We start from the raw sequence: 25,741 nt of genomic DNA on the forward strand, positions 1-25,741 counted from the left end.
TGGGTGGATGGATGGGTGGGTGGGTGGGTGGGTGGATGGATGGGTGGGTGGATGGATAGATAACAAATTGGTGCTTGGCTAAACCATGATATTCTGTCTTCCTCCTGAGAGTGGGGTTGGGAGATCTTGTTTTCTTCTATGATCTCAGTCACCTGGTTACTATCCTGCTGGTTTTGCTTGAGAAGATTCTGCAAGTTAGGAAAACTAGCACCCATGAGGCTGCCTTCCACGGAAGCAGGCGCGCCTGGGAGTGCCAGTCACTCTCTACTAGGTAGCACCTCTCTTTGGTTAAGGAAAGATGGCTCTCTTGATGTCTGTTATAGTTATTTAAGTCCAGTCATGAGTTGGAGTGAGAGATGGTTCAGAATTTACGTTATCTGAGTTAGGAAAATGCACACTGTTGGCCAAAAGGAATTCTGAAACTTGAAATAACTCCTGGTGATTCTCAAGTGATAATTAATCATCTCAAACAATCCTGTTAATAACCAAAGGAGCACTTTTGTCTTCCTTTGTCTCTGTTTTCAATACATCTAAGAGGTTTTTCCCTCTGTAAATTAAACTTTATCTACCCCCTCACCATAAACACTGAACCTGCAAAGATCTACTCATCTCTTTCTCCTCAACTTCTTTTCTATTTCCATTCTTTTTTCTCTTTACTCAGATAGGTCAGTCTGGGCCCTTTGCAATGTAGACCCCATGCCTTTTCACAGGGTGGACCAAGTCCTCGTTGTAAGAATTCGGTAGGCGCTAAGGAAAACACTCAGCCATCAAAGGGTTTAGCATACAAGCAGGAAGACCTGTGTTGGGTCCCCTAGAACCCACATGAAAACACCAGACACAGTGGTAACGGCAGAGATAGGGAGGCAGAGACAAGAGGATGCTTAGACTGTGCTGGTCAGCCACTTAGACAAAACTGGCAAGCTATGGGTTCAGTGAGAGACCCCGTCTCAAAAAAATAACATGAAGAGTGATTGACAGACACCCAACATCAGCCTCTAGCCTCCATATACACAGCTACACATATATACACACAGACATACACAGTACACACAGAGACATGCAGTGATACACTATAGATATACATACACACACACACACACATGACTGACTTGCAGTGGATGATACAGAGCAATGGTAGAGGGGTTGCCTTGCCTACCTGGTGTGAGGCCTGCTGGGGAGGGCCAGCACCACAGAGGAACAAACAGATCACATGATCAAAGTTGATGTCTACAAAATTAGTTTTGGTGGAGAATGGGAGAGCAGGAAGAGCAGGAGACCGAATTCTAAAACAGTAGTGGTGTTCATGAGTGGCTTGTGAGTAATGTTTACCATGGGAAACTCAGAGGTAGAGTAACAGTGAGAAGAAAAGAAGGGGTCAGAGAGTGACAGTGCCCAAAAGAGTTGACCTGGTGAACCCTGGATGGTGGAAACAGAAGCTTGTGAGCCTGGGGGATCCGGTGACGTAGCATTAAAGCAACTTTTCTACCCCATGGTGTCTTGGCTGTTTGGAAATCTGTGAGTCTTTGTCATGGTCCCACAGTCTTGGGTCTCAGAAGCACACCATAGAAGATCCATTTTCTACACACACACACACACACACACACACACACACACACACACAGAGCTCAGCACTCGGGAATCAGAGGCAGGCGGATCATTATGAGTTCGAAGCCAGCCTAGTGTGCACAGTGAGTTCCAGGACAGAGAGCTATACAGAGAGACCTTGTCTCAAAAAAAAAAACCAAAAAAATCCCTGAAACAATTTTCAAAACGTGTAAGTGTGTGTTTGTGTGTGTGTGTGTGTGTGTGTGTGTGTGTGTGTGTAGAAGATGGACCCAAGACTGTTGAGCTATGAAGAAGACACACAAATTTCCAAACAGCCAAGACACCATGGGGTGGAAATGTTTCCTAAGGGAGAGAGCTAGAGAAAGAGATCCTCCAGTTAACCAAGGCGTGATATTGAAATTCTCCTTGTAAGATAAGCAACAACCCTCCAGACTTCGCAGTATAGAGAAATAGACTTGTGAAAACCTGCATGGGAAGGTACATTACAGTCGAGGGTAAAGGGCATAGCCCAAGCTATTTCTGACTCTGTGGGGAGGTACTCTGTCGGTCTGTAGCTGGCGCAAAACACCTAAATCTAGTACCATACACCTTATCGGCTGCTCATGGCATTAGCTCAGTAGCAAGGCAGTGCTTTGAGAAGATGAGCAAAGAGCATCTTCATCCCTGCTCAGGGATACTTGCTGAGGCAGTAGCATCAGCCTGAGAGAACATTAGGACACAAGACTAGACTAATATCACAAAATTAAATAATCAAATTACCATGCAGCTAGTGAGCAAAACCGGGGTACCACATCTCTACCCTAATGGACTCTTGAAACATAGCATGCCTATGGTCAGGTAAATGCTCAATTGGTCTAGAGTTTAAAATTCTGCCCTACTGTGAAGATGCCTAAAGATGTTACAGCATAAGGAGTGGGGACCTTTCTCCTCCAGCACCTCTCCTCCATCCATGTGGGGAGCAAAGAGAACACTACAGCTCTGTCTGTGGATCAAGCCCCAACAGCCAGTGGTCAGAGCCAGCAAGTAGATCAGAGCAGGAATTCGAAAGGCAAACCTGCGTTTGTGGTAACTGCCCTCTCCATGGACATGTGCCCAGGGTCTGGCTCACAAACATAGGGTGACCACAATTTCTGCATCCTGCTATAGCACAGCCAGGACCAGGAGTGAAGGGAAACTACCCACGCTGTGTAGATACTATCTGGAAGGAATGAGTACTTGGGTGAAGTCCCAGGGCAAGTTTAGTGCCAAGCCATCCCACCTTTTCCAGCCCCCTCCCGCCGGTTCCTCCCCTTTCAGCTGCTCAAGTTCCTATAAAAACAGCTCAGCCTTCCCCAGAAGCATGTAGGAGCCTCTCCCCTCCGCTGCTGCACCAGACACAGAGGCAGACTCACAGGACAGCCGAGACACCATGAAGAGCCTGCTCCCTCTGGCCATCCTGGCTGCGCTGGCAGTGGCAGCCCTGTGCTATGGTGAGAAACCTCTCTCCCTGCCGTCTGTGGGGTTTTCCCTTCCGACCTCAGGCTTCCCTTCACAGTTACTGTCACTTTCTCCTTCTTCCTCATCTTTCCCATTCTCTATAACACACCAGAGTATCGAGAAGTAAGTTTCCCTGTTTCTACGTCATCGGTCATTCCAGTGCATGTTTTATATTCTAAGCATGTGAGCTGTTTTAACAGGGAATCCCTTTCAGGGATAAATCTACACACCTGGAAACCAAGATATTTTAAGAATGTGTCAATTCCCTGCCCCTATAACCTTACCTTTAAGAACACTTATTCAGACTTGAATATTGATGGATTAAGAATATTTAGTGAATCGTTTACTTTAAGAAAATAAGTTCTCATGGCAAGTATTAGACAGAGCCCTTTTTAGGGACAGAAGAAAATACCATGCATTTAGTGTGTTTAATCAGCGAATTTCTTTTTAAAAGAAACTTTACAGCTGAACTTTTAGAAAAGCATCAATTTCACAATCATTTGCAAAGGATACATTTTTTTTCTGCTACCTATATGTTGTTAAGTCATATGTGATTTGTTCTCAGGTTTGAAGCCAAATTACTTACATAGTTCTGCTTAAGTTGTTTTGATTATATTTGTTTTTTTTAAATCTAAATTGTATGAACAGCTCTGTTATAGCTCTCAATTTTTGAATTATTCATAAACTTTATGCATATGCTTTTTGCTCTCCTTGTCTCCTTTTCTCACCTCTTGGGCTGGCAGACACTTCTAAACACAGTCTCTTATTCCCGCCTTGCCCTCTGTGTTCAGGAGAGACATAGAAAGCAGAAACATTTGCCTTGACGTCCTCTCCGCCCTGGCTTTGCGCCCAGTTTGAGCAGGGAGAGGGAGCCAGTGGTTTCAGAGGCTGCCAATTTAACACCCATCCTTAAGAGCCGTTCCGAACCCTCTTAGAAACTGTCTGGGTCACGCAGCTCAATAACCACCCTGGAGCTGCCTACTTGGAGAAGCCAAGCTGTTGCACATCCACCCACATCCACCTTTAACTCCCTTGAGTCTAGTCTCAAACCAGCCCCTGAATACATCGGAAGAGAGGGCTTTCTGGAAATTCCATGGTACACTGGACACATCATCCCGTGAGGTATGTCTGAAAATTTCAGTGACCTCAGGAAATCTTAGCCCAAACTGGCAACTGTCTCCAGGTATCAGCAGATGGGCAAGGATGGAGATACCCAAAGCAAAGATAGAAATAAAGAACTCATAATTCCTATGTGATCAGAATTTCCTGACAACAACCTTGCTAAATGCACCCCTCCCATATCTAAGTTTAGACAATGACAACATATGACAAAGAAGCCTAATGAGTCGTTCTTTTAATTTCAGAATCTCACGAAAGCATGGAGTCCTATGAAATCAGTAAGTAGACACTTTGGCTACCTTATTTCAGTTGCTTACATTAAAGAATATTAACCCATTTTTTTTAAAAGCTAAAGTGCTGACCAGGTCTGTGATAGAGAGGGAAGGGAGGAGTGGGCCTCTTGGGGAGAACTGAATTTTAAAACCATGTGACTAAAACTCTCCGAGTAAAGAACGTTTGGCACTTTAAGTGGTATAATATGACATGAAACTGCATCTAGAACACTTGGAAATGTTGAGCTGACATCACATCGGCCGCATGAATGGAAAATGAGCAGTAATGTCAACCGAGAAGGCACAGAGAGGGAGCCACCGTCTGGGAGGCCACAGGCGTCAGCATCAGATTGTGTGCCCGAGTAGACAGACTTGGAAAGTCTGGCTCCAGCTAGATGGAGAACAGCATGCTCATTTTTGGTTTGGTTGGTTAACTGGAAGGGTTTAATTTCTCTTTTTTGGTTCGGTTTTTGACTCAGGGTCTCCTGTAACTCAGTTGACCTCCAACTCAGTGCAAAACTGAGGATAGCTTTAAATCCCTCACCCTCCTGCCTCCACCTCCCAAGTAGTGGAAGGACAGGTGTCATTCCCCACCCCCACACTCCCTATGAGGCTTCCATCTTGAGTTTAATTTGTTCCTCATTTTTATACTGTTTAACTTCTTCCTATGCTGGTGGTACAGAGGGTGAGAACTTTCTCTTAAATACATTTAAAAACACCTTGAGTAGGTATTACCAAAAGTAGCAAAGGATTTCACAAAGACAAAGGAGATGAGGCTTGTTGTGGCCTCTGTCATAAGTCCACAAGACACATAAACAGTTACTCATTTCCTTTGATCATGCAGTTTATAAAGTCTGCTTTATACCCTTTTTATATTTTTGCCTAGCTCCAGTTATGTAAAATACAGGAGATTAATGAGATTTCAGATGTATTTGGCCCTTGGATTATTTACAAAATACTTTCAACAGATGTTCCCATGAAAGTCATTTGTTTATTTCTCCGTTTTAGGTCCCTTCATCAACAGGAGAAATGCCAACACTTTTATGTCTCCTCAGCAGAGATGGCGCGCTAAAGCCCAGGAGAGGTACGCATGCAACTCAGCAGGGTAGCCATTCTTCCCAGGGTCGGAGTCTGGATCTGAACAATGTGGAAGGCAGTTCATCACTACTTCTACATCTTGAACTCAAAGAATTTGAAAATCAGCAACACAGAAAACAAACAAACAAACAAACAAACAAAAACCCAACAAAAAAAGAACGTTTAGAAACTATTTTGCTTTGGGCTTAGAAAGGAGACAGGGAGGAAGGAAACAGAAAGCAAGCTTCTATTTTTATTCATAAAAATAATACCCAAATCAAAACCTGCTCTCCCCCGCCCCATGCCTGTTCTTCGGATACCTCCCGGTACTGGAGGAAGGGCTCTCCAGTCCCCCCTTTTTCTTTTGCTGACTGTACCATTGTCTTTCTACGTTCAATTGTGTCTCTTTCTCCACTCTCCAGAGTTCGGGAACGCAACAAGCCTGCCCACGAGATCAACAGGGAGGCCTGCGACGACTACAAGCTGTGTGAGCGCTATGCCATGGTCTACGGATACAACGCCGCCTACAACCGCTACTTCAGGCAGCGCCGAGGAGCCAAATAAGAGCGCAAAGGAACAGTTTTGTTGTGGAGTCTTGTTTTCTATCCCCTGCAGTAGCTTTACTGAAGTACACAGACACGTATGCATTGCTTGTTCCTTACATGATCTCCTGTTTGGCTGGGCCACTCCTTCCTTCCGTTGGTTGAAAGTAATGAAAGAACAGTATTAAGAAATGTTTATATATAATAAAATTCTGGTTTGATACTTTCACTTTGTGAAATCAGGGTGTTTTTGTGGGGGACGATGCAAAGATATTTTAAATCATAGCCAGCCTAACCAAGAGAAGGAGATTATGTTGATTTTGTGTGTACTGTTGAGTGGAGGTGTAACCACATAGAAATAACAGGCCACTTCATTTAGTTCTCATAGCTTGTGCATTAAACAACAAAAACAAACAACAACACTGTACCAAGGCCATGTAAAAAAAGAAAAAAAAGAAAAAAGAAAATGCAAAGGCCACAATGGAAAACGCATGGCAAGATGGAAGACTTCAGTCCCACTTTGTCCATAAACACATATGGAAATACTCTACGCAACCCAGTTTTAAGCATCTCCATAAGTTGGTATGGTATGTGACTTTTCCTTAGCAGACACAACACACATACACACATGCACTTACACAAGCACATACACGTGCCAGAACGCATGACAGATCAATGATGTGAACCATTAAGTTTCTATTGGGGTCACATACAGGAGTGTGGGGGAGGGTTACTTAAAGGAATGGACTCGTCTCCAAAGCAGTTTCATCACTGAAAAGCCCACCCCAAGGGGCTTGCAGGCAGCTCTCTATGTGGGGGGATCTCCTCTCAGCACCTGGTCAGGTTCCCCCCACCTTTGTTTGCTGCCTCCACAATCTTGAAACCGGCCTTCCTGAGCCTCTGAGGAAGCTTCCTTGGACAGGTGGAGCTTGTTCATATTCCCAGTCTTATTCTGGAAACAAGATCTCAATCAGAGGAAACCGTGCTACAACCCTTGGTATATTTCATCGTATGTTTTTTTTATCACTCTTTTTAAAGATTTGCCTTACTTTTAATTATGTGTACGTGGGTATGGAGGGCACACATGTTAGTGAAGGTATCCACCTGAAGTGAGTCACTGAGGTGAGTCACCTTGCCCTAGTCAAAACCTTTTCCCAAAGCAAATCATATCCCAAAGCTGGTCAACACACGAAGTATAAAGTTCCCTGTAACTCACATCCCAACACTGCCCAACACACGAGGTATAAGGTATCTATACTAGCACTTCCTGGTTTTATGATTGTCTCTTCTTCGACTCAACAAAATTAGCTAAAGTAAAATATTAGTGATTCAAAATCCTCTCCTGAATTTATTTGATTCCCTAACCGTGGCACCTTGCTTAGACTACTTCTGTTTATCTATTCATCTGCCAGGGCTGCCTCGCTCTAGAAGACCTTCTGAAACAGATGCCGTCATCCATCTGATTACAACTAGAGAAACTTCTTCCATGCTCCCTCACCAGTAATTAATTCCCAGGCACCCGTGTCACTTTGGAGCAAAAGAGGTGGATCGAGTTTGGGGGTCTAGCTTGTGACTCCCTGCTAACTAAGTACCCCTAAGTAGAATGTGTTACAGTCTTGAACCAGCAAACATTTGTAGTAGTGTTTCCGACGAGAAGAACATCTGAGCCAGCAACTAAGGCGTGGAAGCAAAAGAGGCTGGGTTTATTCCCATTCATAGCTTCAACTCTGTGATTCTAATCAATGAGTCTGGAGAGCCTGGTTCACATAGAATGGAAATCCTCACTACGGAACACAGAAAGAGTTCCACATAACTCCAAAAACACTTGGGAACTTCAGGTCCTTCGTGCTGAGAGGCTGGGTGGCTGAAGAAGTCAGCGTCTTCCCCATAGGATAATCAATCCTGTCCATCAGGAAAAGGCGGGGCTTCCGCAGAAGCAGGAAACACACACTTGATGCCCAGCAATGCACTGCCGCATCTCTCTCTACTTCTCAGATGCGGAGATAGTAGACGGATGGCACAATCCCAAAGACAGTGAAGTGAGCAAAGTTCACCACACTCAAGAGTGGGGTTCTATGTCCCCAAGTAAGTTAGACACCGGGGTCACCAGATGTGCTGAGAGTTAGGGAAGCCGAGAGCAGGGAGACCACACACATTAGTGGTGGCCTTGCAACCAGCCACAGCCACAGGGTCTGTAGTAACGGCACTAACCTTCACAGACCATGGCTTTCTGGGAGGTGTGAACAACTGCCACCAAGAGCTGACACTGAAGGAAACATTATACAGACGGAAAGGAGACTTTTACTGCATGAAAATTGGAAAATAATATTTCCATCAAACCAGCACAGCATCCAGGAGTAACTAGAACCTCTCCGTGATCATCTTTTCCCGGGAAAGAGACCAACCAGAGAGTCCTGGAGAGGCTGCTCCTGGAACATCCTGTATGGAGCTAGTGCGAGAGGAGACTGTAACGCCGTGGTTCTCAACCTGTGGGTCGTGACCCCTCAGGGGGTCAAAGGTCACTTCCACAGGCGTCACCAAAGACAATCGGAAAACTCAAGATGTTTACATTATGATTCATAACAGTAGCAAAGTTATAAAGTAGCAAAGAAATAATTTTATGCTTGGAAATCACCACAACATGAGGAGCTGTATTAAAGGGCCGGGAAGATCGGGAGCCACTGCTCTAGGAGAATGGAGCCCGGCTGTCACCATGTTGTCAGCGTCATAATGGAATGTCTATTTCCATTATGACCGTCATAATTACAGGTTAATACATCTTACCATCGTAAGCCACATTTGTGGGATTTTATTACTAAGATAGTATAATAACTTGGCAATGTAGTGAGGAAGGCAAGGATACAAACCTGCCAAAAAATAAAATAAATTTTAAAAAGGGACAAAGCACAGGAGAGTTAAAGTGGCTTGAGACGGCTGGGGCGCATGACAAAGAGACGGCGTAAAGAACATGAAAACCCGGTGTGTGTTTCACATACGATTACTTTAAAAATACGTTACAGAATGATTTGGAAATGACTTTGCCAAAGTAAACGTGTATCTTTCATCCAGTCATATAACTCACTTGTATGTCACTTTTGTTGGTTGTCTTTCAATAAAGATGGAAATGTTGGTTATAAAAAGAAAAATGGAGCTCCCCGCCCATCCAGAACACAGGAGGGATCTGTGTGCTATGAGATGTATCTGTCAGCTCCTTTAGAGAAATGAACTGGGTGACCCAAGGGGGTTTTTCCATCTCTCGGTTTTTCTGAATTCAGGCATTGAAAGGGAACCAGGAAACATGAAAGCCAGCGACCTGAGTCACCTGGGGTTGTTACATCACAAGGTTAAGCTTTGAAAAATACTGTTCAAGAAATGTACTCCTTGCTCACTTAGTTAAAACAGGACGCTTTTTATGATGTTTGCCTAGAAACCGTCTGATGCTTTACCTAGGGTACCGCCACACACCAGGCTTCTCTCCCCAGTCCTTTCATCTAAGGATAATGGTCACTCCTTCTGGCAGCAAATAAAAAAGTAACCAGTCTGCGCACACACATGGAGGTTTCCAAACAGCCTGAGCAAGAGTTCTGACTCCTTAGGAGAAATCTTGGAAAGACGCAGAAAGGTGATGGCTCTTGCATTTTAAAATGATTCGAAGAAAATTCTATGTGCTATGATTTACCCCTAGCAGTGAGTTGGACCTCAAACACTACAGTGTAGACAAAGTGCATTCTTTTTCATTTTGCAGGTAAACACACAGGGCAGTGTGGAACTGAAAGAAAATAAAAGGGAAAAGAGGTACATTTCCCACTCGAGAATTCAGAGCAACAGAGTTCTGGCTGGTGTTCTGCTAGAAGTTGCTGTGTGCCCAGATAGACTTTTCAACTTTGCTGTTATTGTATTGCCTGTGTGCGTGTGCGTGTGCATGTGTGTGTGTGTATGTGTGTGTGTTTGTGTATGTGTGTCTGTATGTGTGTGTATTTGTGTATGTATGTGTGTGTGTCTGTATGTGTGCATATGTATGTGCATGTGTGTCTGTGTGTGTCTCTATGTATTTGTATGTATGTGTGTGTCTGTGTGGGTATGTGTGTATGTATGTGTGTGTCTGTATATGTGCACATTCATGTGCATGTGTGTCAGTGTGTATGTCTGTGTTTGTGTGTTTGTATGTGTATGCATGTGTGTCAGTGTGTATGTCTCTGTGTGTGTCTCTGTGTGTGTTTGTATGTGTCTCTGTGTGTGTTTGTATGTGTGCATATGTGTGTGCATGTGTGTCTCTGTGTGTATCTGTATGTGTTTGTGTGTGAGTATGTGTGTAAGTATGTGTGCATAAATGTGCATGCGTGTTTGTATATCTGTATGTGCTTGTGTGTGTCTGTGTGTGTATGTGTATGTTTGTATGTGTGCATATGCTTGTACATGTGTGTCTGTGCGTGTATGTATTTGTGTGCGAGACCCAGTGAATGTCATGAAAGTTGTTTACAGGAGTATGGGCACCTTGCCAATAGCTCCATCACTGACGGGAAAGTCTCCCCCTCCCTTATTAACAATCCCCCAGAAGGGGTGGAGCCCCAAGAGACCCTCCTTCTTGGGTGACGAAGTATTGATTGGCCCAATCCTCTACAAATCTTTCTTACTCAGGAAATCACAACTGTGATTTCCAAGAGTCTTAATCAGAAACTGGAGCATGGGCAGAGCGGGCTTTTGTTCTCTGTAACATTAGAACGGGGACTCTCTGTTCTTCTACCACTAAAACTCAATTCAACAAGTCATTGCAGTGAACATTTGCAGGCGAAGAAGTGTGAGCAACAGGTACACTGTGACACACTACAGCTTCCGTGACAAAATGTGTGGACTACAAAAGGCCACAATGAGTGCCATCATTAGGCACAATTAAAATATCCTGGTAATTTGTTTTAAATATTTAAAAAGGCATAGGAAGAGAAAGAAATCATTTTCTACTGAAAAGCAACCAGTCCCTTTTCTAGAATGCACTAGATCCTTTGGACAAAAATCAAATAATTTTGCAAGAGGGAAAAATAAAACTGTGCTTCAAAATATAAAAATATTTACAGATTTTTTTTTTACCCCTTTGCACTCTGTGACCTGAAAGATGAAAAGAAGGTTCTGATCCAAACCAAAATCTGCCCGTGGTTTTCTCCAAGCTGGACTGAGTTTCTTACGGTTGCCACCAGGAAGCTTCAAAGCTGGGCTTCAGGTCTGTGCCTGCCTGGCGTGCACACACTTAACAATTTAAACAATACTGTGATTTATCTCCTCACACTGAATGCAAACAGGTATTACTTGTAGAGGTTAAGTGAGAACTCGGCGGGGTGAACTAAGGTTGTAGACATTTAGGAGTTTGAACTGGCCCTGTGTATTCTACAGAGTCATCTCAGTGTCTTTAGTGAGGACTCTCTGGCTTTCCCATAACTTTCCCACCAGGCTACCCCACGGAACAGCTTCTCTACCACAGAAGCTGTCTTGTTCTGCTCCTTAGGGTGCCCTGAGGTAGGCTCTTAAAGAAAATTGAGGAAGTGCCCTTAGTGTGGCCTCAACTGCAAAACAAACACCTTAGGAGACAGAGGTTGCACGAAAGCGAGGCCCCTGGATGGTCCCCATCTGGTGACCTAGTTCCTTGCTTGGCTGCCGCACTTCATCCTCGGCTGGCATTTTAGAACCTGTAGTTCTTTGGGAAGGCAGGGCTGGAAGACTTGCTCCTTCCTGAGGGGTACAGGATGCAAATCACCTTCATCCCTAGCGATTTCTCTCAAAACTTAACTGGGGCATTCAGGACCCCTTGCCATGTCTTCTTATGCCTCAATTCCAGGAGGAAAAGTCTAAACTTGGAAGAGTAGAGCCCTGCCCCCACACACAGGCCAACCTCACAAAGCCCACTCACATGTTTTTGAAGGTGCAAGGCAACAATACATCTCTTAAATCAGAATGGATGTCTGTATCCTGCTCTTTTCATGAGTCTACCCTTTGTGAGCTAGGATTAGGGGACCACATCCAGAGGAGAAGCACAGAAAGCAAAGGGACTTAAGACCGAACCTGGTGATAGCTCAGTTGTTTGGGTGTTCGGCTACTGTGTACAAGGCCCTAGGTTCAGTTCCCAGCACTGCATAAAAGCAGGCCTGATGGTGCATCTGTGACCCTAGCCCTCGGGAGTTGGAGGCAGAAGATCTTAAGTTCAAGGTCATGCTTAGTGTCATTGGGAAACTTCAAAGCGTCAAGACTCAATAGCTGAGTGCTTGCTCGGGATCAATGAGGCCCAGGTTCAGCCCCCAACATCGAAAAAAGTAGATTAAATAAACATAAAAGCACCCATTCGTCACAAGATCTCAAATCACCTTTGTTTTGTTTTGAATTTCTAGCACAAATCTTTAATAGAATGTTTTCCCCTGTATTATACATAGAAATATTAAAATGTATTATGTGTGTGTGTGTGTATTTTCTAAAACTCAAATCCTTTTTTAAGAGGTCTATTATTTATTTTATGTGTATGGGTATTTGCCTGCCTTATGTATGTGTGCCATGTGCTTGTGTGCCCATGAAGGCCAGAAGAGGGCGTCTGGTCCCCTGGAACTGAAACTACAGATGGTTGTGAGCTGTTATGTAGATGCTACGGACCAAACCAGGGTCCTCTGCGGGAGCAGCAAATGTTCTCAACCAGTGAGCCATCACTACAGCCCCCTCAAATGCTTTTTAAACTAAATCTGATTGGTATTTTCATCATTTGAAAAAAAAATCCATGTAAAAACTAAAAGAGATCTGTCTACTCAGTCACCCTCATTTCCCCGCCCTCCCTCCGCCACTCTTTACTGCTAGGTAAAATGGAATCTCGTATCAGCCTCCTCAATTCAAGTCCCTGTTAAAAAATCTCCCCATGGTGAACAACATTCCACCCATCTCAGTCCCCTATAACATTTTCCATAATGACTGTTTCTTAAGATTCATCTATCTCTGTGACCTGAAAGCTAAGCCCAGGGTCACGGAGTCCGAGATTTGGTCAGGCACACGTGACTGATCAAAAGACCAGGCAAGGAGTCCAAGGGTGGGTCAGACACACGTGATCGAGCAGGAGACCAGGTGTGTAGCCTCCCCATGCTTTCCCACTGCTGGCTCGGAACGTCACGGTTCAAATCACAGAGAGAATTAGAGCCGGCCATTCTACCCGGTCAATATGTGAACCGCACCTAAGCTGGACTCGGAGTGTAAGTAGCTATTTTTCCTGCTCATTAGTCACAAAATGTCAGTGTTTATGTGACTGCAGTTGGAATCCAGAGGCACTAGATTGACCAAAACTTTCCTTTCTCAACATTACAGTTTTGTACACAACTTACATGAAAGCGTAACTGTGCGGTTGCTCGCACATTGGCTGCAAAACAATGTTTTCCTTGACAGCAATTAGGGTTTTGCCCAAAGATCTGCCAGCCTGAAGCAACATCTAAAGACATATTTTTTTAATTAAGGAAAGAAAATTACTATTAATGAAGCGATGAAACCACACGCTAAGACCAGAAAACCCATGTCATGTTTCAGCTAAAATGTGTCTTTCTGGCTTCTACATTAGGATAATAGCATGAAGTCTTTCAGTTAACACATTTACAAAAATGTGTTGAACTGGAAAAGCCTTTGTTTGCAAGATATATACACTGCATCATCTTCTTCTACAGGAACAACAATAACAACAACGACAATACAGTCATCCTTAAAACATTCATGACAGGAGAGGAATCCACTGAGCTGGCAAGACCAAGTCAAGAAGTCTTTAAAATATTACCTGTTTTTCCTACTGTGTATGCACATAAAGAAATACTCACTTAACCATTGGCACACTTGATGCCCAGTGTATGATGTCTCTAAGGATCTGTAGAGCTCACCTGGGAAGCTCAAAAGCATCTAAAACAACACCTCTTTCTCTACCTGGCTTTATGGGACCTAAGTTTTTGGCAATAAAAGAATGTCAAGTTCTAGAACAAATTAGATATTTACAAATAACCCAACTCTAGGTAGGCAAATTGGCACAAGTCTGTAGTCCTAGCTTGCATTTTGGGAGAGGCAGGAGGATCAGGGTTACAAATGGTTACTTTGGTAGCTTGAGGCAACCTGGACCACATGAGACCCTGTGACAAAAATAAATAATAAACTGTCAAACAAAAAGGATGGAAATACTGCATTACCCTACCCCACAGTGATATCTCTAAGGGCCGTGGGAACTGGAAGAAATTTGTCTTAGAGCCTAGGGAAGCTGCAAGAAAACCCAAAGGGAAAATTAAGCAGATGTGTGTGTACGATTCCAGAGAATGTGAAAACTATGAGGTGCGAGTCCCTGCCTACCAGTGTCTAGCTTGGCTCCAATTGTATTTGTGTGGGCTGCTTTATGTCTTAACAATGGTCTGAATTCCTTGTCTGTATCTTGGAGGCCCTCAACTTCATGCACAATTGGCAGCTAATTGTGTTAGGAGTTAACGTCTTATGTAGGGGTGTGTGTGTGTGTGTGTGATAATTTTCTCCTGAGTTTTTGGATGCTGTTTGTGGAGAAAGAGTAAAGACCAAGGTCAGTGGTACCTGAAGTGAGCACTTACTGTCTTTGCTGAGCAGCCAGCCAAGCTTCTGAGCTGAGTTTGGATCGGGTATGTTGGAGTTACCTACGGGACCCATGATTTCGTGTTCAAACATCAAGGGACTTCTGTACCCTGTGTTTAGCGTGGGGTTTGGGGTACTGAGGGATTCTCTCAGGGTTAGGGTGGGGGGGGTCTGTTTTACTCCAGGCTCTCATTTTCAAGCTTTGTCATTCAGGCTTTGGGAGTAGGGAGTCATCTCTTCCATTCATTCCTCCCTAGGTGGCAGTCTGGTGCCCCTTGCTTGTTCTTTACTGCTGAGTCTGTTGTAGGTGGAGGAAGGGACTCTCTCTCCTGGCACAGCCTTGAACTTAGTCATGGGAAAGAATTGAGAATAAACATACACTTTTCTTGGGTCTAGGTTCTAAAATAACTCACCTATGCACATACATAAAGTTAAAAACCTTCACTGCAAATGACACTGCAGATGCCCATGTAATAATGACAGTTCCAGTCCTTTGCTCGCCCAACCATCTCCTCCATCCTTCCTTCCATGGCTGAGCCCAATCATCCCACCCCTGAAGGCGGTCCTCCTTGTGTATAGGGAGGGGAGGAGTCATCTGCTTGGGGTTGTTCTCAGTTGCTGAGTACTTCAGACCAGGAAAGTTATAAAGAAGGAAGAGGTTTTGTAGGCAGAATCTTGTATAGGCTGAAAACTGTGTCACTACGCCTGGTTTTACACCAGTTCTGAGTTCTGAACTCAGAGATCCATGTGTTCTAGCTGAGTGTCCTTCCAATACAGCCACATCTCTGGCCTCAACAATGAAGACTTAGGGACCAAAAGATTCAGTGTGAAAATGCAAAAATTACTTGCCACCAAGACTGATGACCTGGGCCATTAGAGTGGAGGGAGACAACATTGTCCTCTGACTGCCAACATGCTAATTGTGCATTTCCCTCCAAATAGGTTAAAAATAAATAAAGATTTATTTCACATATGGCTTTGCAGAGTGGGGTTCCTAACATCTGGTAGGGCCTTCCTCCCTCATCTCAACACAGCAGAGGTGTCACTCGGTTGTAGCACGGAGCTACAAGGTCTACATTGTTCCAGGCTATGTCAGCTCCAGCTGTAGCATGGAGGGTGTTTTATGGGACATCAGTGAGCATTTTAACTCCATGAGGTCTATCCGAAGGATCTCGATTCATCCTAGTTACCTGCCATAGGTCCCGCCTTCAAATGTTGCTAGCATAAACTTATATACTAAGTTTCTGACACATCGACTCTTGGAGGACACATTCAAATCAGGGTACCATTTATTCAGTTTCTAGGAATGTGTCTGGGAGGCAGGAATCCTGGTAAAATCCCAGAAATGTAGCAGTAACTAAAGGTTTATGGTCCTGACTCCCATGAAGCTGAGAGCTTTGGAGGGTTTTGAGGGTCAGTCCATAGATGATGGTGACAGAAGAGTTAGGAGGAGACAAGGCGAACAATACTTTCCCACAGGGATCCCAAGCCAGAATAAACAAACAAACAAAATTTAAATCTCCAACTCCTACTCAGCTTACATAGCTAGGGAACTGAGATTACAACTGACAAATAGTCCCCAAATTGACATCTTTTAGCCAAAGATGAAAGCTCTAAAAATTAAAAGACACAAAGCTAAGGGTGCTAAACATCATGTTCTAGGGCAGAATGTGATCCCATAGAAGTCTAAGATAAAGGTATAGGATGGGAAGAGAAACTCTGAGAACTTTATACTTAACATCAGGGCACTGGGTCCCAGGGCTTCCAAGGACGCCGTGTGAGGCTTTAGGACAGGCTGTCTAGACAGTGAGAAGCACAGAAATCCACAGCTGGGCAAAGTGGAAAGTGTCCAAGGAGTACTCGGCCACGAGTGGGACATCTATGTCACACACACACACACACACACACACACAAACACACACACACACACACGCCCTTCCAAGGTTCAGGGGACTTCACAGAGAGGGGCAGTAGAGCAGGAAGAGTCATGGAGTACCAGGATCTAACAGTGTCCACTGGATGTCACAGCACCTCGGACTCTTGAGCCCACGGTAGCTGTGATTGCCAGCACAAAGCTAAGCTGAAGAACATTCTAACACTGAGTGGAGAGAGTCTTACAAGCCCCCACCCTAAATAAGACACTATTGATGGCCAATGGTTTCTGGGGAAGGCAGACTACTTTTGTTTAAGAGGGTATCCCCTGGACGGTCAACCACATTCCTGTGGATAGCCCCGAACTCATGAGCATATGAGCAGCACACATGGACTTTGTGGGATATCTGTAAAAAGGACACAGTTGGGAGGAGTCCAGCGAGGTGGGATGACGACCCAGGAGGAGCTAAGGGAGGAGTAGGAAGTGAATATGATCAGAATGGATTGTATAAGATCTTCAAAGAATTGATAAAAATATTATAGTTTTCAGAGGTCTGTCCAGAATAAATGAACTTATGAGGATGATGAGTGGCATTGGGTACTGACATTTCGAGTTTTCATTCCCACACTCTCTCCCTCCCTCATTCATTCATTCAACAAACACTTTTCCAGCTGTTGTAGGAATCTGATACAGCTGAAGATGCTGTCTCAATAGGGCTGAGAGTGAATCCACAGTCACATCGGGAGCTGGCAGCTTCACTCGATTCTCTAAGGATGTAAGTGATAACTGAGAAATTAAAGTACAGAGAGCACAAAAGTGATTTGACTATCAAATTTCAGGGCCTCTACCAAGCTCCTTTCACGGCAATGCCATGGACTTCTAGCAGTAATATACCTCAACAACACTAACACTTGTGAGAGTCCAAGATCCCAACAGGAACTGCTGAGAATCCTGAAAGGCTATACAATCATTTCCCACCCCTGAACTCTAGGCAAGGCCCTCCCAGAGCAGAGCCAAAACTACTTAATGTAAGGTCTGAAAGAAATCACACTGAAAAACACTTCCCTCTCCTCCTGCAACACACAACACCAAGGAATCATACTGAAATGTTATCAAAGCTCCTGCTGCCCTCTAGTGGTCTTAGTCTAGAAATGGCATTCACAGTAAGAATGTTAAAGACCGCTGCCCAAACCAATAATTAAAAGCTGGCACCACTCGTTTAGACTTTGGGGAGACAGTGGAGTATGAAGGAGAGAAGAGTAAGTAACTCATTCAACTTCCCAAAACCTCATCTCAGTAGCCACATCTAGGGAGTGAAAGTTAACATGACTCTTTTGGGACTGGAGAGGTGGCGCAGAGGTTAAAAGCACTTACTGCTCTTACAGAGGACCCAGCATCTATATCAGATGGCTCACAGCTGCCTGTAATCCTAGTTCCGGGGGAGCTCATGCCACCCACTGACATCCAAAGGCACTTGTACACACATGGAATACATAAACTCATCCAGGCACAGGTAAGTAAGATAAATAAATAAATACATACATACATACATACATACATGCATAAACACATAAACAAATGATAGAAGATAGATAGATAGATAGATAGATAGATAGATAGATAGATAGATGATAGATAGATAGACAGACATGTGGTTCAGTGATCAACAGCACTGGCTGCTCTTGCAGAGAACCTGAGTTCAATTCCCAGCACCCACACAGAGGTTCACAGCTGCCTATAACACCTGAGGATGTGATGTCCTCTTCTGACCTCCACAGGCACACATGTCACAAACAGAGATACATGAAAGCAAAACATTCATACAATAAAAATGAAGCTCTAAGATTCTAAATGTCTCTTCTGATGGCTCTCTTGCAGGCTGAGAAAACAAACAAAAGCCCAAACAAAAGAGGCACAGGGCAGAGCCTCTTACTAAAGCAGGACTCTGACCTCACTAACCTTCCCAAGTCTGTGGGGCCTAGCAAGGTCACTCGCTTTAAAGCTAGCTTAGCCAGTGCTCTGAGTGAGTAAGGAGCCACAGTCAGAATGCTCAGATTCTACCTCCAGTTCTCGCCATGTCTCCAGTACCCTAGGAGCAGCTGATAATGGGGAATCTTAAGAATTTAAAGCATCTTAAGAGGCTATTTTCAAACATCGCTGGCAGTTGCCATTAAACCTAAAAATAGACATTCATATCTCAATGGTCAGTTCTCTGGATTATGTCTTCAAAACTATGGAAAACGCACACAGGCTTGTGCTGAAAGTATGTCCAAGAGTTAGTAATAATAGTCCAAAACTGAACGTTAGAGTGCAGGCAGGGTCTTCTTGAGACAGAGCACTCACTGGTCCATTAGTGAGACACCTAATGAAAGATTATTCTACAACCACAAAACATAAGTCCTGTGTATCAGCCTCAAGGGTGTTACGTTAAGTGGGAAAAGGTTTAAAAAAAAAAACCACCCTGCATGATTTATTTATCCAATATCCTTTGAGTGACAAAACTGTAGGGATGATGGGAAAACGGATGGTTATTTCTAGACATTAGGGGAGGAGAAGGAAGGCGTAACTCCTAGAGGTTACAAGGTCAAGATTAGATCCATGTAGTGATATATAATTTTACATTTTTCTTATACTTTATTCATCTATTTACTTATTTTATGTGTATGTGTGATCTGCCTGCACATATGTCTATGTACCACATGTGTGCTTCTGTCTGTAGAGGCTGGATGAGTCTATAACATCCCTGTAGCTGGAGTTACAGATCATTGTGAGCCTCTGTGTGGGTGCTAGGAATCAAACCCGTGTCCTCTGTGAGGGCAGCAAGCCCTCTGACCCACCGAGCCATCACTCCAGCCTCTTGTTTTACATCTTGATAGCGGCCGAGTCTCCTCAAGGCTACACAGGTGACATGCACACATTCCACCAGGATCTGTCTCCTGGCTTTAATACTGTGTCATGGTTCACGAGACACAGCTACTGAAAAGAACTACGGCAGAGCACACTGGCTTCACTGCGCTGTGGTCAAATCCGTGGCCATTTCAAATTGCTGTTAGGTGTAAAGGTAAGTTTAAAACTCACAGAGTCGCTGGCTGTGGCGAGGAACACCTTTAATCAGAGCACTCAGGGAGCAGAAGCCGGGCATCTCTGTAACACTGAGGCCAGCTTACATCTATATCCAGGCTAGCCAAGGCTACAGAGTTAGGCTGTGTCACAAAGAAAGAAGAAAGAAAGGAAGAGAGAAAGGGGTTGGGGGGACAGGGAGAGAGAGGGGAGGGAGGAAAAAGGGAAGAAAGATAGAAATAAATTACAGAGTAAAATCTTATTTAAAGCCATTTTAAAAGTCAATTAAGAAATTGGCTGAATTTCACCTCCTCACAGTACATTCTTTATGCTTGCCCGTGTCTAACCCTCTCCAGTTCTGATGTCTCCATCTCTGCATCCTGATCGTGAGCCAGCCAGTTAATTTTGTGAAGTCTTAAGTATTAGTGGGCAACAGTAAACATGGTTTTATCTTAAGCTTGGAGCCGTTGTGTACACCTGTAATCCCAGCACTCCTGAGACAGGGACAGAGAATCAAGGATTCAAGGCAAGTCCGAGCTACACACACACACACACACACACACACACACACACACTTACTTCAATAAATATTCAATTATGAGGGACATGTTTACAGTGAAATGTTATGGTGCTGGCCACTGGTGTAGCTACATTGGTAGAGTGCTTGTGTAGCATAAAAGCCTGGGTGGTTTGACCCCAGTACGATATTAAACAGGTTATAACGGCTCACCCCTGCTATCCCAGTACCCAGGAGATAGAGGCAGAGGATCAAAGGTTGAGATCCTGTCTCGAAAAAAATCTCTTGAAAACTTAATCATTAGGGCTGGAACGATGGCTCTACTGGCAAGAAGCTTGCCATGTAGCTCACAAGAACTCATAAGGCAAAACAACAACAAAAAGAAAAAGAACAAACACGGTAAACTCCTTCAGCCCCAGTGCGGGGAGGGGGAGGGGGGGTGCAGACACAGGGGCTTCTCAATCAGTTTACCAAATCTGTGAGCTCCAGGTTTAGTGAAAGCCTAGGTCAAAAACTAAGGTGGAGATGAGGGAAATGGAAACGGAAATCAAAATTGTGGCTTTCTCCAAGCAATGGGGTTTGTATACTTAGCTTTTCTTCTTTTATGCGTCTCTCTATATTCTGAGCGTCTGCTATGAGGAGAATCACTGTGGTCTTCAGAGACTTCAGACAGACCAATATTTAACGAGGTCAAAAGAAAGCGATTTCCAAGAACGGAATTTGGTTTCTTGTCACAGTTAGATAAGAGGTAGGGAACATAAACAACGTCTGTGAGCTAGCAGACTCTGAAAGGCTGGGAGTAGTGGAAGGACAGCCAGACCTGAGCAGGAAATGTGTTTAACAGCGGAAGTTCGGACTTAAATCTTGCCTGTGGGACTCATCACAGAATACAATAGATAGAAAACCTGAAGCTTCCAGAAGAAATAAATATTCAAAGCTGTAAATCCAACAGCCACCATCTCTGGATGGGGATGTTTCAAACACACTGAGGAGAAACAGCAAAATACAACGTTTAAAGCCCGTGCTGCTTGTGGAGGGCCATCATCCGGGGCAGGGCTATCAGCAGCGCCAGCTGAGTCTGACACAGGTCTACTTAAGATCGCATCTCCCCAGCTGCGCTGCACATGCCGCTGCCATGGCTCACAGTGAAAGCCTGGGGCTCCAGATAATGGGACTTGGCCCCACGTACTACTGGAGCATGCCTTTTCTTGTCATTCTGGGAAGCCAAGGCTGAGCTGCGCAGCCTGGCCCTGAACAGACCCTGGGCATTCCCCTGGATGCCGACTAGATAGAGAGAGGGATTTTGCTTTCTTTAAACTGAAAACCATTGAGTACCGGGCACATCTGGCCCTTTCGCAGAGACTTCAGCGTTGCAGAGGAGCTAGGACGGCTACCTTGGAGAAAGCAGAAGTCACAGTTTCGGCAGGAGCAGACCCTCAGACATAGCCCGAGGCTTTCAGAGCAAAGACGTGCTGCTGACACAGACCACCACAGCTGCCCACTGACCAGCAGATCTAAGAGAATGCGTCTACCAAGTACTACAGACAGGAGGATAACGCTGTGGCTTCCAGGAGGGCAGCTCACTCTGCTGCTGCTGCTCTGGGTCCAGCAGACACCCGCCGGGAGCGCTGAGGTAGGGCTATCGAGAAGTTGGTCTCGCGCGATCAACACGCCAATAGGCTATTCACCTGGTGGCCACCTAAGTGATAAAAAACGTAGGCACTGGCAATTTAAGAGTAAACAATGTTAGTAAAGAGTGACGAGAATAATTGCTATAATTTTTTTAAATTTTTTGTCATAAATCTGGTATGATGGAGGTGAGTGCCATTGAGTTATTTTCCTGATTCTTTTAAGTATTCAAATACTGTTTCCACAGGACGAATAACGTGGAATAACCTATTTGACTTGAAACTACTTTATACAGACAGCACACATTTGGAGTATTCTATGTACTAAAAATAAGCTAATGATAATGGGTGATCCAGGAACTACTTGAGATCTGGAGACACGTTAAAAATGTGTCAGAGTTCATTTTGATATTTGACAGAATGTGATTTGGCTTGGGATTATGAAAGCTTGTTTTAAAATCTGATGTACTGGTTAACATCATTCAATCAGCCTTAAAAGTTGAATCTAGATTGTATGCGACTAGACAGTGTGTCATCATAAATCACACAGTTAAAATACCCAAACCGTGTGGTCTCTAGTTCCACCCCTCAAGAACACTGACCTTGAGTAGAATCTGGCCTTTTGATGAGTACTGTTCATGAGAAAAGCATCATCGCTCTGCCAAGAAATAAACATCCGTCTGGATGTAGGTGATGCTGATACAGTTCTCACTAACAAGCTGATGAGAGCCACTGAGCCTCTTTTCAAGTCTTCATTTCAGCTTACTACCAAAGAGGAGGGGCTTTCCCAGGCACAGACCCACCTTCGCTCCCTCCTCTCCCCTGGAAACACTGCTTTCTTGATTCGATTTAGGAGCATAGCTGCATGGGGTTCTGCTCTGCTCTCCACCCTGGAGCCTGGGTGAACTTCCATAAGTGCTTCTCCCTCAGGACAAGCTGCTACCTGAGAGACCTCAGTCCTGTACTGCCAGCAACTGGGAAGACAAGCCTGACAGGCTCTGGAATTTACTCTTAGGCCCACTTGCCACCAGACTCAGAGGTGTGTGTGCCCCCGGGACCTAACTGAGGAAGAAGGTGATACTTCAGCTTCCTTGTTTGCTTTAGTTTTTTCCCTCCTTCTCCTCCTAGAATCTGAGGCCACAAGAAAGTTTTTATTTACCGAAGTTGCTCTTGGAAAACCTAACGCTACATATCACTCAAGGTTTTTCTTCAATAGAGATAAAAGATTCATTTTAGGGTGGCTGGAAAGATGGCTTGGTGGTTAAAAGTGCCTGATGCACAAGTGTGAGGACCTGAGTTCGAGTCCCCAGAGTGCACATAAAATCCAGGAGTGGAGAAATGTACATCTGGAACCCCAGCATGGGCAGTAGGAAAGGGTTGTAAAGACAGGCAGATCCCTGGAGCTCCAGGCATCACTAGCTAACCACTCAGCTAAACTGCCAAGATCCTTGCTCAGGGCAGTACCTTGTCTCAAAAAATTAAGTGGAGAGTAATGGAGGAAAATCTACGATATTGACCTGTAGCTTCCATGTGCATGCACACGCACAGCAAAATATACAGTTAAAAGTATATATATGAATATAAGGTTGCTTTAGTTTTACTGAGTTCCTTGGGTTGAGACAGTCCCACACGGCAATGCAGGCCAGCCTGGAACTCACTTATGTAGTCAGGCATGCTCACACTCATAGCTATTCTCCTGTTTCTGCCCTCTAAGGATTATAAGCATGAGCCACCACACCCAGCTCTTATCATGCTTTAATACGGAGAGAATACAGGGAGGAAGAAACTGAAGGAAGTGGGAAGTATAATTATAAACCATAAGGTTAGAGCTGTATTGTCAACAAACTCAAATACGGAAACACCATGAGTTCTATGGTAGAGAACACTTCCTCTCTGGGGAGACGGGCCCTGGAGCTTTCTGTGCCATTAATGAATAATAGTAACCCCAGCCCAGATAGGAATAGCACGGAGTCATTACAGTGGGCGCAGCCTGAACATCCCGTGTAAATTACGTCTGCCAGCACTGTAGGGCACAAAAATCTGCAACTTCATTTCCATCTGATTTGAATAATGCAAATCAAGATCTCTTTCTCTCATAGGCTGCTCTTAAGGTCGATGTTGACTTGACACCAGGTTCCTTTGATGATCAATACCAAGGCTGTAGCAAACAGGTGGCCGAGGAGCTAAATCAAGGAGATTATTTCACGAAAGAAATAGACACTCATAAGTATTACTTCAGAGCATGGCAAAAAGCCCACTTAACCTGGCTGAGCCAGGCGAAGCCCCTCCCTGAGAGCATGACCCCTGTGCATGCTATGGCCATCTTGGTTTTCACCCTGAATCTCAATGTGAGCTCTGACTTTGCCAAGGCCATGACCAGGGCTGCGGGGTCTCCTGGGCAGTACAGACAGTCATTCCACTTCAAGTATCTGCACTACTACCTCACCTCAGCCATCCAGCTGCTGAGGAAAGACAGCTCTACAAAGAACGGCAGACTGTGTTACAAGGTACACCACAGGATGAAGGATGTGAACACTGACGTCAATGTAGGTTCCACCATCCGATTCGGCCAGTTCCTTTCTGCCTCCCTGCTAAAGGAAGAGACACAGGTGTCTGGAAACCAAACACTGTTTACTACTTTCACTTGTCTGGGTGCCTCTGTGCAAGACTTCTCTCTCAGGAAGGAAGTCTTGATCCCCCCCTATGAGTTATTTGAAGTTGTAAGTAAGAACAGCACCCCCAAAGGAGATTTGATAAAGTTGTGGTCTGCTGGGAACATGAGCACATATAACTGCCAGCTGCTAAAAGGTAAGCTTGCTCTAAATTGGCTCTGTATGTATAAGGATGAGAAATCATTCTTCATCATTTATAACACACACACACACACACACACACACACACACACACACATATATTGCTGAGTGGGCTTGGAGTAAGGGAGTTGAAAACAGGGACACCTGCCTGCCCCAGAGATGATGGAACTGACCACCTAAGTCTACTTTCTGCTTCATGTCCCACCCTATTCTACCTGTAAAAAGAAAAAGAGTCTCTGCAGTGGTACCATATTAGGTCCTTATCCATTGGGCTGTTCCAGCAACCCAGAAGATGGTTGCAGACCTAGGCACTGCCAAACTCTACATGCATGATGTTTTTTCCTATATATACATACCTATGATAAAATTGAATTTATAATAAGCCAAAGTGTTTTAAACGTTCACTCTCCCCACCCCAAGATATCTTATTGTAGCTGTAACGTGACTCAGCACGATGCTTACGTCATGAGAAGACATGAGAGGAATGGTCTGGTCCGGTAGCATATACAATATGGAAACACTGAACGAAAGGATGATTGGTTTCCCACTAGGAATGGTCCAAAATTACCAAGATTTCATCTTGTTGCTCAGAATGAGACCCAATCTAGTTTATGAGTGGTGACGTTTCTGAAATAATTCATGTACAATTTCAGAGCACATTTGTCTACAAATCAAGTCATAAAAAGTAAAATTGATGATTGTTTATTCTGTATTACATGGAAAACACACATATTTAATAAGCCCTGATTGCTGCCCAAGTTCTAAGTACCAAGGAGTTGTACCATTCAGAAGTAGGCCAAGAGCTCGAACTGGTAGCAAAAGAAGATCCAAGGGAAGAAATATGAAAAGGAAAAGTTAAATTATTCTACACTGCCCTGTATACCCAGTTATTATTTTGTTGCCCCTCACATGACCTATACTGGCTACTGTAGTAACATGTCTTCATGGTTCTTAAAAAATTCAAAGTATGCCAATTAATGCTAATTGTTTTTCTCCCTTAAGTGGTTTCTTTCAGCAAAACAATGTGTGCCAAAAATACACACACACACACATGCAAACACAAATACACAATCTGCTCTTTATCACTGCATTTACAAAGAAGGATTTATGTCAAAATGTTTCAGATCATCAAAATTCTTGGCAGGCTTTCTAGAAAAAAACACAGGCAGCTGTTTGTAGCAGCTTAGTTTTACCTGTGACCTTTTCCAG

The 25,741-nt window shown here is 44.2% G+C and overlaps 2 protein-coding genes across 4 annotated transcripts; both read left to right on the plus strand.

Moving 5' to 3' along the window:
• Positions 1 to 2,902: 2,902 nt before the first annotated feature.
• On the plus strand, positions 2,903 to 6,281 carry Mgp (matrix Gla protein). The gene is made up of 4 exons (XM_028781035.1): positions 2,903 to 3,035; positions 4,407 to 4,439; positions 5,442 to 5,517; positions 5,933 to 6,281. The coding sequence occupies exons 1-4, from the start codon at positions 2,975 to 2,977 to the stop codon at positions 6,072 to 6,074; spliced, it is 312 nt and encodes a 103-aa protein (XP_028636868.1). The 5' UTR covers positions 2,903 to 2,974; the 3' UTR covers positions 6,075 to 6,281.
• Positions 6,282 to 21,220: 14,939 nt separating this feature from the next.
• Positions 21,221 to 24,943, plus strand: Art4 (ADP-ribosyltransferase 4 (Dombrock blood group)). 3 transcript variants are annotated; one of them, XM_028781026.1, is made up of 3 exons: positions 21,221 to 21,724; positions 22,650 to 22,758; positions 23,819 to 23,923. In XM_028781026.1, exons 1-3 carry the CDS (start codon positions 21,614 to 21,616, stop codon positions 23,827 to 23,829), a joined length of 231 nt encoding a protein of 76 aa, XP_028636859.1. In that variant the 5' UTR covers positions 21,221 to 21,613; the 3' UTR covers positions 23,830 to 23,923. The 3 variants fall into 3 exon arrangements, 2 of the variants coding, with proteins under 2 accessions (XP_028636859.1, XP_028636858.1); XM_028781025.1 differs by lacking the exon at positions 22,650 to 22,758 and having other exon boundaries at positions 23,819 to 24,943; XR_003713101.1 differs by lacking the exon at positions 21,221 to 21,724 and having other exon boundaries at positions 21,737 to 22,793; positions 23,819 to 23,928.
• Positions 24,944 to 25,741: the final 798 nt, after the last annotated feature.

This window comes from Grammomys surdaster, unplaced genomic scaffold (genome assembly GCF_004785775.1).
Source record: "Grammomys surdaster isolate TR1022 unplaced genomic scaffold, NIH_TR_1.0 373, whole genome shotgun sequence".
NCBI lineage: Eukaryota > Metazoa > Chordata > Mammalia > Rodentia > Muridae > Grammomys > Grammomys surdaster.

What these genes read in the sequence shown, in the direction of transcription:
- Art4 (XM_028781025.1), top strand. Translation starts at nt 21,614, where the DNA reads ATGCGTCTACCAAGTACTACAGACAGGAGGATAACGCTGTGGCTTCCA. An exon ending in CACCCGCCGGGAGCGCTGAG is followed by an intron (nt 21,725 to 23,818) that starts GTAGGGCTATCG and finishes TTTCTCTCATAG; the next exon opens with GCTGCTCTTAAGGTCGATGT.
- Mgp (XM_028781035.1), top strand. Translation starts at nt 2,975, where the DNA reads ATGAAGAGCCTGCTCCCTCTGGCCATCCTGGCTGCGCTGGCAGTGGCA. An exon ending in AGTGGCAGCCCTGTGCTATG is followed by an intron (nt 3,036 to 4,406) that starts GTGAGAAACCTC and finishes TTTTAATTTCAG; the next exon opens with AATCTCACGAAAGCATGGAG. An exon ending in CATGGAGTCCTATGAAATCA is followed by an intron (nt 4,440 to 5,441) that starts GTAAGTAGACAC and finishes TCTCCGTTTTAG; the next exon opens with GTCCCTTCATCAACAGGAGA.